The sequence below is a fragment of the Monodon monoceros genome, unplaced genomic scaffold, assembly GCF_005190385.1.
Source record: "Monodon monoceros isolate NGI ecotype Baffin Bay Population unplaced genomic scaffold, NGI_Narwhal_1 Super_Scaffold_20, whole genome shotgun sequence".
Taxonomy (NCBI): Eukaryota; Metazoa; Chordata; class Mammalia; order Artiodactyla; family Monodontidae; genus Monodon; species Monodon monoceros.
The window spans coordinates 2,788,064-2,800,150 of NW_021703777.1; the positions used below are offsets into that span (position 1 = coordinate 2,788,064).

Consider the following 12,087-nt stretch of genomic DNA (forward strand, 5'->3'; position numbering starts at 1 on the left):
AACTTGACAGAAATATCTTCTAGGAAGTGATGAGCAAATTGACACTCAGCTAATACCCAAGAATCTTACGTTTTATAACTCAGAGTGTTTCAGAGAAAAATAAAAGAAACAGAGAGGTTCTTCCCATTACCTGAGTCATAAATCACCTGCTCCCTTTGTGTGTGAGACAGGCCCCCAGTGGCTCACCCTGGTTGCTAATCTGCCCTGCTGTAGTCGGTGAGCAGATTGTAGAGCTGGCTGTGAGTACCAGCGTCCGTCTGCACACCTGTTACCTGTGATCCACGTGTGGGCTGGCATCTTTGAGGATTCACAAAGGATCGGTTTAGTTTTTTTCAATTATTTTTATTTTTGGCTGCGTTGGGTCTTCATTGCTGCGCATGGGCGCATGGGCTTTCTCTAGTTGCGGCAAGCGGGGGCTACTCTTTGTTGCGGTGCGCGGGCTTCTCACTGCAGTGGCTTCTCTAGTTGCGGAGCACAGGCTCTAGGCACGCGGGCTTCAGTAGTTGTGGCTCGTGGGCTCTAGAGCTCAGGCTCAGTAGTTGTGGCACACTGGCTTCGTTGCTGTTTGGCACGTGGGATCTTCCTGGACCAGGGGTCAAACCCGTGTCCCCTGCATTGGCAGGTGGGTTCTTAACCACTGCGCCACCAGGGAAGTCCCGAGGGGACTTTTTAGAGTATGTATTGGGCAATACCAGCAGCATAAAGATGGGAAGTTTGTTAGCAAAGTCATAATAGAGGTGACCGTGTTTTTTCCTCTTGTCATTATGTTGCAAGTGTCATTCCCAGTTGTTGCAATCTTGTCTTCCAAGGGATTTCCACCCTGACAAGCTCCTAGGGTTTCAAAGTAGAGGGCTTGGCAGGCTCACTGAGCTACGAGTCAGAAGCACTTGAATGAGTTCCTAGATTCTCTTTCTGACGTGCCAAGATACTTCATGAGCTCTCGTACTTCTTGTCCTCACGTTCCTTTCTGTAGAGCAGGACTGCATCCTGTGTACTCACGGCAAGAAAGGTTTGATGAACCCATCAGTAGTTGAAGGAAGCACATGTGGGAGCTGGTACTTTCCTACTCCTGAGTTAGAAATAGGTAACCACCACCCAGTCAGAAAATGGGCAGAAGACTTAAATAGACATCTCTCCAAAGAAGACATACAGATGGCCAAGAAGCACATGAAAAGATGCTCAACATCACTAATTACTAGAGAAATGCAAATCAAAACTACAATGAGGTATCACCTCACACTGGCCAGAATGGTCATCATCAAAAAGTCTACAAATAATAAACGCTGGAGAGGGTGTGGAGAAAAGGGAACCCTCCTACACTGGTGGTGGGAATGTAAATTGATGCAGCCACTATGGAGAACAGTATGGAGGTTCCTTAAAAAACTAGAAATAGAACTACCATATGATCCAGCAATCCCACTCCTGGGAATATATCTGGAGAAAAACATAATTTGAAAAGATACATACACCCCAATGTTCACTGCAGCACCATTTACAATAGGCAAGACATGGGGCAACCTAAATGTCCATCGACAAAGGAATGGACAAAGAAGATGTGGTACATGTATACAGTGGAATATTACTCAGCCATAAAAAGGAACGGCTTAGTGCCATTTGCAGCAACGTGGACGGACCTAGAGATTCTCATGCAAAGTGAAGTAAGTCAGAGAGAAGAAGACAAATACCATGTGACATCATATATGTGGAATCTAAAAAATGATACAGATGAACTTATTTACAAAATAGAAGTAGACTCACAGACATAGAGAACAAACTTATGGTAACCAAAGGGGAGGGGAGAGGGATAAATTAGGAGTTTGGGATTAAAATATACACACTACCGTATATAAGATAGGTAGGCAACAAGGACCTACTGTATAGCACAGGGAACTATATTCAAGATCTTGTAATAACCTATAATGGGAGAAAATGTAAAAATATATATATATTTATATATGTATATGTATAAATGGGTCAATTTACTGTATACCTGAAACTAGTGCAACATTGTAAATCAACTGTATTTCAATAAAAATTTTTAAAAAGGAAAAAGGTAACCATGTGAAATGTTAGTCATTTAAGTGCAATACGTGGAAAAGAAGTATGTTGATAGTTGTGTGGATGACTTAATAGGAACTGGATTGAATCTAAAAATAAAGAAATAGAGAATTGTTCAACAGAGCCGGCATGCGTTAGATATTTAGCACATGCCTTGCCTTTTGTTTTGCTCATTTCCGAGGCTGTGGAAGAAAAATGTGATTTCTCTCCTTGAGTTACTTATGAAATCACTGAGTAGACAAACAGATGTGAAATCCAGAGCAAGTTAAGACCATGTGATTCAATGCCAGAGAGTGGACGCGGGGAGTCCTGTTGAGGGGTGCAGGGGCGTGAGGACCCAGGCTGGGTCACTGAAGAACTGGAAGACTTAGCAGGCAGCCCGGAAGACATTCTGGGCACAGCCCGAGTAACAGGTGGGCGACCTCCCTGCCCAGAGCAGGGAGTTCTTCTGAGGGCGCCCTGGAGGGGAGCGTGTGCACGTGACGGTGGGCCCAGACGGGAGCTTCCAGGATGGCAAGAGACAAGTCTGAGCCTGAGCGTTGGGGTGTCTGTGCTGGAGTAGGGTTCTGGGTTGGTGAGGGAAGTGGTGCGGCGAGGGTTTGGGGGACGTGGTTACATGGAGGTGGTGGTGTAGGGAAGCAGCAGAAGGCTCCCGACAAGCGGTGGGCGCGGCACTTCGTGTTCCACGCTCATTTTTCTCACAGAAACTCTCAGCCAAGTACGATCATACTTTGCAGACGTAGACCCTGAGGCCTAGGTGAATGGTCACTGAGGCCCCAGGGCTAGTAAGTGATGGAGGTGACAGTTAAGCCCAATCGTGCCCAACTTCGGAGCCTTGGCTCCTTGGTGAAATATCAGATCCAAGCTCTAAGGATGGAGCTGGAGGGACTGGGCTTCTAGTAGGTGTTTGAATCATTCAGTCTTAACGTTTTACAGCATTTGGTAAAGTACCTAATTTCTCAAAAGCACTGCGCCACGTATGTTGTTGCTGATAAGTGTCTGTATTTGTGTGTACGTGAAGTGTATTTGTGTGTACCCTGGTGTGTATGTGAAGTTGATAAAATCATGAACTTAAGAGACCCGCCTGACAGATTTCACTGTCAATTACTTCTACAGTTAAGATACGGCTCATAAGGAAAAGTAGTAAGAAGCAGCATCATATAATTCAGTGTTTCCTTTGTTTATTGTGGTTCTCTATATGCCTTAAAGAGCCTTTGGACTTCCCTGGTGGCCCAGTGGTTAAGAATCCGCCTGCCAATGGAGGGGACACGGGTTCGAGCCCTGGTCCGGGAAGATCCCACATGCCGCGGAGCAACTAAGCCCGTGTGCCATGGCCGCTGAGCCTGCGCTCTAGAGCCCGCGAGCCACAACTGCTGAGCCCGCAAGCCACAACTACTGAAGCCCGCGCGCCTAGAGCCCGTGCTTCGCAACAAGAGAAGCCACCGCAGTGAGAAGCCCGCGCACCGCAACAAAGAGTAGCCCCCGCTCGCCACAACTAGAGAAAGCCCACGTGCAGCAACGAAGACCCAATGCAGCCAAAAGTAAAAATAAAATAAAATAAATAAATCTATTTTAAAAAGTAGAGCCTTCTCTAAGAGGAATTTTCCATTGAATACCAGGCAGGGCGGAGGGCGTGTGTGGGTGAGTGTTCCTTTGATAATCCAGGCATGGTCTTCTGGATCATGGAGTTCTTTAAATTCTAAAAGCTTAGACATTGACTAATCCGCCACACCATGATACGGTTAAACCGCCCTGTCTTTCGTGGGCTTGTGTTTCTTTTGGGAAGATATGTATCAGAAATCTCCATAATCACCAGGACTTAAGCTTCAGTTCTCTGACCTTAGAGAAGTTTAAACCACATCAGAGCTGGGCAGGCAGTCACCCTGGTGCCCCTTAGATTATAACTTAATCTAAGTTATAGACATATTTTATCTCTCTCCAGGATTCATTTCTTTTTCTTGACTGTTTACATTTCCCTCTATTTCCATTTTCCTTTTAAAAGTGTTTATTCTTCAGGAAATAAGTAACTACTAGATGGTGTGCTTAGAGGCAATTGGGGTGTGTTCAGGTAATTACTTGTTAGATATTTAGGAGTCCGAGGACGTGTAATCCTTTTTTCTTTAATCTCATTGAAGCAGAGTTGATTTACAGTGTTGTTAATTTCTTCTGTGCAGCACAGTGACTCAGCTGCACACATATATTCTTTTTCATACTCTCGTCCATTGTGGTTTGTCACAGGATACTGAGTATCGTGCCCTGTGTAATTCCTTTTTAAGGTGCTCCGCTGACAGCTCTCCGTGGTTCTCTGTGTCCCTGGAGCCTGCACACGTGGGGGCACCATGCTGTGTTCGGGCTGCACGTGCTTCCCTGCCCTGTCACCGCTGTGCTTGACCTGGTCCATCTTAAGTTTGTCCCCTTTCTCGAGGGCCCGGTCCTGGGCTAGGAGCTAGCTGAGAGTCCAGGGAGAGAAGAGTCAGCCCCTCCTTCAGGAGATGGGCTCTCGACCCCCTGTCCGTTTGTCCCAACCTTCAGACCTAGCCTTCCTGTGTGCTAGGTCTGTGCTCAGGTTTCCACTAGTGATTTAAAAATGGCTTAGCTCACTTCCTTTCTTTCACAGTTCTCTGACCCATTTCGTTCTTCCTCGTAAGATACCTGAGCCAACCCCTCTGTCCCTCCTCTGCTGTTACTACCCCTGGGTCTGCAGCCTCCTGGGCTCACTGGGACCTGGGCAGCCTTCCATGCATCGCTTCCCCAGTGAGCCTCGCTGCCCTCGTGCCAGTGGCTCACTTCCGAAGGCGGAGCTCTGTGTGTGGTTATGGGGCCCCATAAGCTGCTGTCTGTGTGCTTTCCTCGGGTCCACACACTGCTCCCTTCCCTGTCACGATGCTGGGGAAATCATTTAGGAAATTGTGCTGAGTTGGAAACTAGGGCCCAAATTATCTACTGCAGACAATTAATCCAACGAAAGCTAGATTTTTACCCCAGCCCTTCTCAGCCTCCTGGCCCCCTGCTCACAGGGAAATCTCAGGGGAGGAGCATCTGACTGGCCTGGCTTGGGTCCTTTTACCACACCTTGCTAGAGGGAGGTGAGTGAAATCCAGGTGAAAGGGGATTGGCATGCATTCCACTCACCGTACGTACGTTGGCCTCTGGTATTTAATGATTATATATATACTTTCGGAACGTAAGTCCCTTGAAGAAAAGGTCTCACTGTAGATCCGTTGTGTGCTATACCCAGCACACTGTGAATTTCTGATAAATGCAAAGCATTGAAGGAACTTGAGCTCAAAATACAAATCTTTTAAATTTCCAAATTTCCGCTTCCTTTGCTCATAAGGACCAGGTACACCGATGGCAAGTCATCGTCCTCTTGCTGTGAATTTATGACATACGGATTGAGCAAGGACTTGCAGGAACTTGTAAAGGGAAGTCATTGCAGCCCGGTCGTTACTTTCTACTTTGGAGAGTGTGCGAGAAGCGTAGGACTGAGGGGTCATAAAAACCTGTGGGTGAGAGTGGGAATTTAAGGTCATTGTGTGTGTGTGCATTTCGACTGTTTGGTAGCAAGTCTTAAAGAATGAGAGCCATCCTTGGGAAACTGGGCTTCATTCATTCAGGAATCTGCTTTGCCATATTCTTTCTCACGCTTAACCTGTGCTTAAATAAATGTTGGGCCACTAGACTTTGCCTGATTTGCTCTTCTTTTCAATGGGAAAAATATTCTAAAACGTGAAAGTTTCCATCCTGGATATAGTTGAGGAAAAAAATGTTGGTCTCACCAAAGTTCTCATTCAGTCACTTCCCCATCTGTGACAAAGAACACAAAGACTGAGTGGAAAAGCCCCCAAGGAGGGAGCCAGATCGCCTGGTGAAAGTACAGCGTGACAGCAAACATCTGGGTTTCTATCATCGGCCTTCCCACTACTAGTGTTAAGTCTCAAAAATCTCGGGTCTCGGTCACCCGAGACAAGGTCGTGTATCTGTGTGGGTTCTTTGCTGCAAGCAGCAGAAACCGACTCTTGTTAATTTAGCCGGAAGGGACTTCACTGGAGGGATGTTAGGGATTCTTAGAAATGGTCAGGAGACCGAAGAACTAGGGTTGGGGCCGGCAGGAAACAAGGCACCTGTGGAAGTGCAGGAACCAAGAATCGCTGTGGGTATTCGTGGCGGCTTTTGTCAAGCAGGAGTGCGGTGACCTCAGCTGCTCCCGGCCTCCTGGCCGCCTGCTCCAGGCAGGCGGCCGGGAGGGAGAGTCTGATTGGCCCAGCTTGGGCCCTGTTCCCACCCTGTGACGGAGGGGGGGGCCTCCAGGATTTTCCCGGGAAAGGTCCTTCTCCAGAGGGGAATCAGGACGAACCTAGCGCGAGGAACTTTGGCCCAGCAGCCAAAGCAGCGAAGGGCCACCACAGGGCAGCGGAAGGAACCGCGTGACAGGAGGAGGCCACGCCCGCTGTGCCTTCAGTGACTGAGGCTCAGAAAGGTGTGCTCGCGGACGCCGGCTTCGAGGCGCGTTGCGTCTGTCTCCGGCTCACTGCGTACCTGCCCACCCCCTCCTCTCTCCTAGTTTGGGGCTGGAGGGAAGTCTGTTGTGCCCTTGATTTGCACGCGTGTGGGATCCTGAACACGTGTGTCAGGAGCTAGTGGTGAAGCAGTTATACTGTGATCAGTTTTGAGAAATTCAATTTTTTAGGCTGTTTTGTTTTTAATTAATTTTTTGGGAGTATAGTTGATTTACAATGTTATGTTAGTTTCTGCTGTGCAGCAAAGTGGATCAGTTATACGTATACATAGATCCACTCTTTTTAGATTCTTTTCCCATACAGGTCATTACAGAGCATTGAATAGAGTTCCCTGTGCTATAGGTACTTATTAGTTATCTATTTTATATGTAGCAGTGTATATATGTATCCCAATCTCCCAATGTATCCCTCCCCTTCCCCCCCCACCATAACCATAAGTTTGTTTTCTACATCTGTGACTCTATTTCTGTTTTGTAAATAAGTTCATTTGTACCGTTTTTTTCTATTCCACATATAAGCGATATCATACAGTATTTGTCTTTCTCTGTCTGACTTACTTCACTCTGTATGACAATCTCTGGGTCCATCCATGTTTCTGAAAATGGCATTATTTCATTCTTTTTTATGGCTGAGTAATATTCCATTGTATATGTGTACCACATCTTCTTTATTCATTCCTCTGTCGATGGACACTGAGGTTGCTTCCATGTCCTGGCTATTGTAAATAGAGCTGCAGTGAACATCAAGGTGCATGCATCCTTCCGAATTATGGTTTTCTCTGGATATATGCCCAAGAGTGGGATTGCTGGGTCATATGGTAGCTCTGTTTTTAGTTTTTAGTTTTTTAAGGAACCTCCATACTGTTCTCCATAGTGGTTGTACCAGTTTACAGTCCCACCAACAGTGCAGCAGGGTTCCCTTTCCTCCACACCCTCTCCAGTGTTTATCGTTTGTAGACTTTGTAATGATGGCCATTCCGACCAGTGTGAGGTGATCCCTCATTGTAATCTTGATTTGCATTTCTCTAATAATTAGTGATGTTGAGCGCCTTTTCACGTGCCTCTTGTAGGCCGTTTTCCTGGACTGCGTCAGTGTTCACCCTGTTTGCCCCGTGGCACATTTCCTATGTGCTCCGTCCATCACTGCCCAGTTGCTGAGGATTTGGTATTTTAAGTATGTCCGTCAGTAGCCACACTTGTGCCTTTTGGCCTCATCTCGATACACAGCTCTCTAGCCCCGTCTGATTTTAGTTGTCCTGGAGTTGATTTATGCATGTAGCACATGGTTTCTGAATAAATATTGCCTCATGATTAAAGCTATACCTTTCAGGGACTGTTAAGTTACCCTGCCAAACCTTGTGATGGGAAGAATGGCAGCAGACTCCTACACCTTTTTCTGACCGTCTCCATGTTAAAAGGAGAGTGCAGAGACTTCCCTGGCGGTCCAGTAGTTAAGACTCCACGCTTCCACTGCAGGGGGCCCGGGTTCCATCCCAGTTCAGGGAGCTAGGATCCCACAAGACTCGTGGGAAAAAAAGAAATAAATAAAAACAAAAAGCATGAAAGGAGAGTGCAGTCTTCCAGAAGGAAACGGGCTTTAATGTCCTGGGATGTAGGGAGATCACAGGCCTTTTTGCTTACCTCTGCATGTTTGATGACGCTTATAGTGTGCCCCCTGGGCGCGGGAAGGAAATAATGACTGGGTGCAGTTTTGTCAAGTTAACATTTAAATGACTGTGGGATGACACCCCAGCTCGGGTCCCGCCATCACCTCTGCCCCTGAGTCTGACGCTGCACAGAAAGTTCTGGACGTTCTGATGTCACCGGAAGCATGGTGAAGAGTTGACCCCGTGTGTCTGTCCCGCAGCACCCCGTGCTCGACGAGCCCATCGCCGAGGCCGTGTGCATCATTGCAGACACGGACAAGTGGAGCGTCCAGGTGGCCACAAGTCAGAGGAAGGCGGTGGACAGCACGAAACTCGGCCAGGACGTCCTGGTCTCAAGCCAGGTGTCCAGCTTGCTTCAGTCCATCCTCCAGCTTCACAGGCTTCACCTCCCCGCCGACTTTGTAAGTATCGTTCTCAGACCATCAGAGAAATGAGCTAAAAAAGCATTTCCGCAGCATCGTGGTTATAAAGTCATGAATTCCTGTGTATTGATTTTAGTCTAACTGGATGTTAGCCTCAGTGAAAACAGAGCGTGTGACACAAAACCAGCACACGGGCTGGATTCAGTAGCAATAGTCCTTCTGGAGACAGAGAGCACAGAGTGACACAGTCTTTTTGAACAAGTTACATGGAGAAACAGGTCAGGTATGGGGGCAGGGATCGAGCATAAAGGGAAATTTAAAATCCTCCTTTGGGGGACTCATTGGTTTTCCCGTCCTCAGGTCAAATGCAAGCCAGCCAGCTTCCGAAGGGACTAGTTCCATCTGTTCAGAGACCATCCTCCCAAAGTTGTTATGGATAAATAGAGTATCGTTCGTGTAAACACTTAAAATGCCGAAGCACCATAGCCAAAGGGGATGGTATCAATTGTTGCTTTTCGAATGGGATTTTAAAATCACTTTGATAACGTTACATTAAATACAAACAGTAGACAGACCCCCTAAACTCCAAGAAAATGATCAGCAGCTCTCCCTGAGTCCCTGGAATAATATGCAAAACAAATTCCTGTGCGTGTGTGTGTGTGTGTGTGTGTGTGTGTGTGTCTGTGTGTCTGTGTGCAGAGAGATCAAGAGAAAATACATTTAGCAAGGAAGGGAGCAAGGTTTCCAGAGCAGAAGCGCAGCTGAAGGGCACGTACAGGGCAGAGCCCCACGAGTTGGCGGGGCTGCAGCTGGGATGAGCTCACCAGCTTTCTGGACTCCCCCTCCGTCAGCCCCAAACCAAACAGCATCTCCCTTCCAGCCTCCGGCCTCCGCAAAAGATGCAGAGCTATTGACAACCAAGTAGGAGGCTGAATATGAGCCACCTCCCTGGTTGCTCATGGACGGTTTCCCCTGAGCTCTCGTGACCAGATCTGCAGGTGCGCCACACTCCTCGGAAGGTGTCCTTGGAGGAGGTGCTTTGAAACACTGGCCGTCACTTCAGGTGACAGCACAGCGTCACGGGGCGCCACTGGACATCTTGGGGGTCACGTCCGGGCTTTGCCGTTGGTTCGTCGGGCATCTCGGGGGCCGCAGCTTTCTCCTCTGCAAAGTGAAGATGGTACCTAGGCAACAGGCATGTGTGAGAATCCTCCAAGGTGCTGCTTTCTACCTGTCCAAGCTCAGGCGAGATGAGATGCCCTGGCAGCCAGTGGACAGTAGTGGCCAGTCCGTGGGCTTTCAGTGGCCTGGACTCAGACCCAGGCTTCTCTGCTTCTGAATCGTGTGCCTTGTCGAAGCTGGGGCACAGCAGAACCTATCCTGTCTGGTTATAAAAATTAAGTGAGATAATTCAGGTAGAGCACTTGAAGTAGTGTTGGATGTTATACACACTCAGGAAACAGCTACTATTAGTGTAACTTAGTGAGAACCAGTTGTGTGAACAGTGTTCATGGTTTTAAAGACTGACACCACCTTTTCACTGAAACCTTTATTTGGGCTTTAAACTGTAGGAGGCCTGTTCTCAGGGGTAACACAGAAGGCACCACCTGTGGCATGTTACAACCTGATGCTTGTTCTACATTTGTAGGCAGTTTTTCCTTCTAGTAGCAACTTGCATCATGCTGATTTAGAGGCCAAAGTCTGCTTTTCTGTAAGGGAAGAGAGATATATTCGATTTTACAGTTTTTTACTGTTACATTTACCAAACTTTTATATTGTATTCTATAATCCATAGCTCTTGCTACGTTTGATGTCTTAGTTATCCCAGCAGTAAATTACCACAGTTAATTCTTTTTACTTCATTTAGACGTAAGTTACATATAACTACTTAATAATATGAATGACTTGACAAAATCAGGATCAAAGAACATTTCATCTGCAGTTTAAAATTCTCCTTAAAAGTCACTCGAATGAAACACGTGATTAAAGGCCTGTTAGGACCTTCAGTACGAAAAGAGAAAGTAGGTATTTAAAATTTCAGAAGTTAAAGTTGAAGAAATCCATCTCAGAAAGGAGGGAGAGGAATCCCAAAACAGTTCAATTTCATAGTCAGGCTTTGAAAAAACTTTCTAAGTGCTCTGATTGCAAGTCCCGTGCACATTCCATATGAACCAATGTTCTGTTTATTTCCGCACTGCAACACACAGTTTTCCTGGGGACTATGAAAACACAGTAAATTCACTATTTTAAAACATAAAGGATTCAACGTAATGTCAGTGTTCTTTTTAATATTTTACAACACTCTTACTAAAACTTTGTATTTGCTCCACAAGGAACTGACACTGAACAGGAGACCTTTCCGCACTTAGCTCTGTTTTCCTGGGGGAACATTTTCCCCCAAGAGAATTGGCGAAATCCTCCTTGCTTTGATTATTACTCTTACCCACTTACCAGTTGTGTTTCGTCCACACAACACGATGCACTTAAGATTTTAAGCCAAGGAAAAACGGAAAAGATTCCATCTCGAATGGATACTTTTTCCATGTCACTGATCAGCCCAGGTGGTCGAGATCAACATTTTCAAGTGCATCTGTTAATCTTTTTACCTTGAAAATAGCAGGCATAATGGTCTAGAAGAAAATCATGTCTGATGGAGTGACCCTTGTCGGAGCCATCAGGTGACTTACTGAGCTGCCTGGATCGGTCTCCCTGCCAAATGCAAAATCATTTGCCTCTGGTGCAAGACACGAGTGACTGCTGCTCCCTAAAAACGAAGCTGGACACAGTTCCAAGGGTGGAGATGTTCTGAACAAAATTGCCCTTTCTTCATTGTTACTAGAGACCTAGTTAAAATACACTCTTGACAGCAAAAAAGAAAATGGTTCAGAATAACCTTGTTCCGGTCATTCTTCTGGGAATGAATTGCAGCAAAATAATCTGAGATATAGGAAAACAAGAAGAAAGGTGCTCTTTACAGAATTATGTATAATAACAAAAATGCAGATGGCTATGTGATTTTAGTAATGGTAAATTCACGTTCTGAAAAATCAGTCAAAAATTATATTGATAAAGAATTTTTAATAACATGGGAAGAAAGGATTATTGGAAAGTTTTTTGAAAGCAAGAAATAAGTATACTTATAGAATGATTTTAACTATGTAGAAACAAATGCTTTTTTAGAAAGGCCAGAAAATATATATGAAGATCTTAACAGTCACTGGAAAAATTAAACTTTATTGTTTTACAAAAACCTATTCTTTTTTATTTTTTTAAATTTTATATTGGAGTGCAGTTGATTTACAGTGTTGTGTTCGTTTCAGGTGTACAGCACGTGGTACACACACGTATCTATTCTTTTTCAGATTCTTTTCCATATAGGTTATCAGAGTACTGAGTAGAGTTCCCTGTGCTTTTCGGTAGGTCCTTGTTGATGACAAAAACCTGTTCTCATCCCTGCTCATGGTAGGGTTTGAGCTGGGTT

At 45.8% G+C, this 12,087-nt stretch overlaps 1 protein-coding gene across 5 annotated transcripts in view; it reads left to right on the forward strand.

Moving 5' to 3' along the window:
* Positions 1–12,087, forward strand: part of FNIP2 (folliculin interacting protein 2) — a 111,630-nt gene that overhangs the window by 94,737 nt on the left and 4,806 nt on the right. For all 5 annotated transcript variants that reach the window (XM_029235681.1, XM_029235680.1, XM_029235678.1 and 2 more), the window contains one exon: positions 8,445–8,645. In XM_029235681.1, the coding sequence (XP_029091514.1) occupies positions 8,445–8,645 (201 nt within the window). The remainder of the gene's footprint in view (positions 1–8,444; positions 8,646–12,087) is intronic.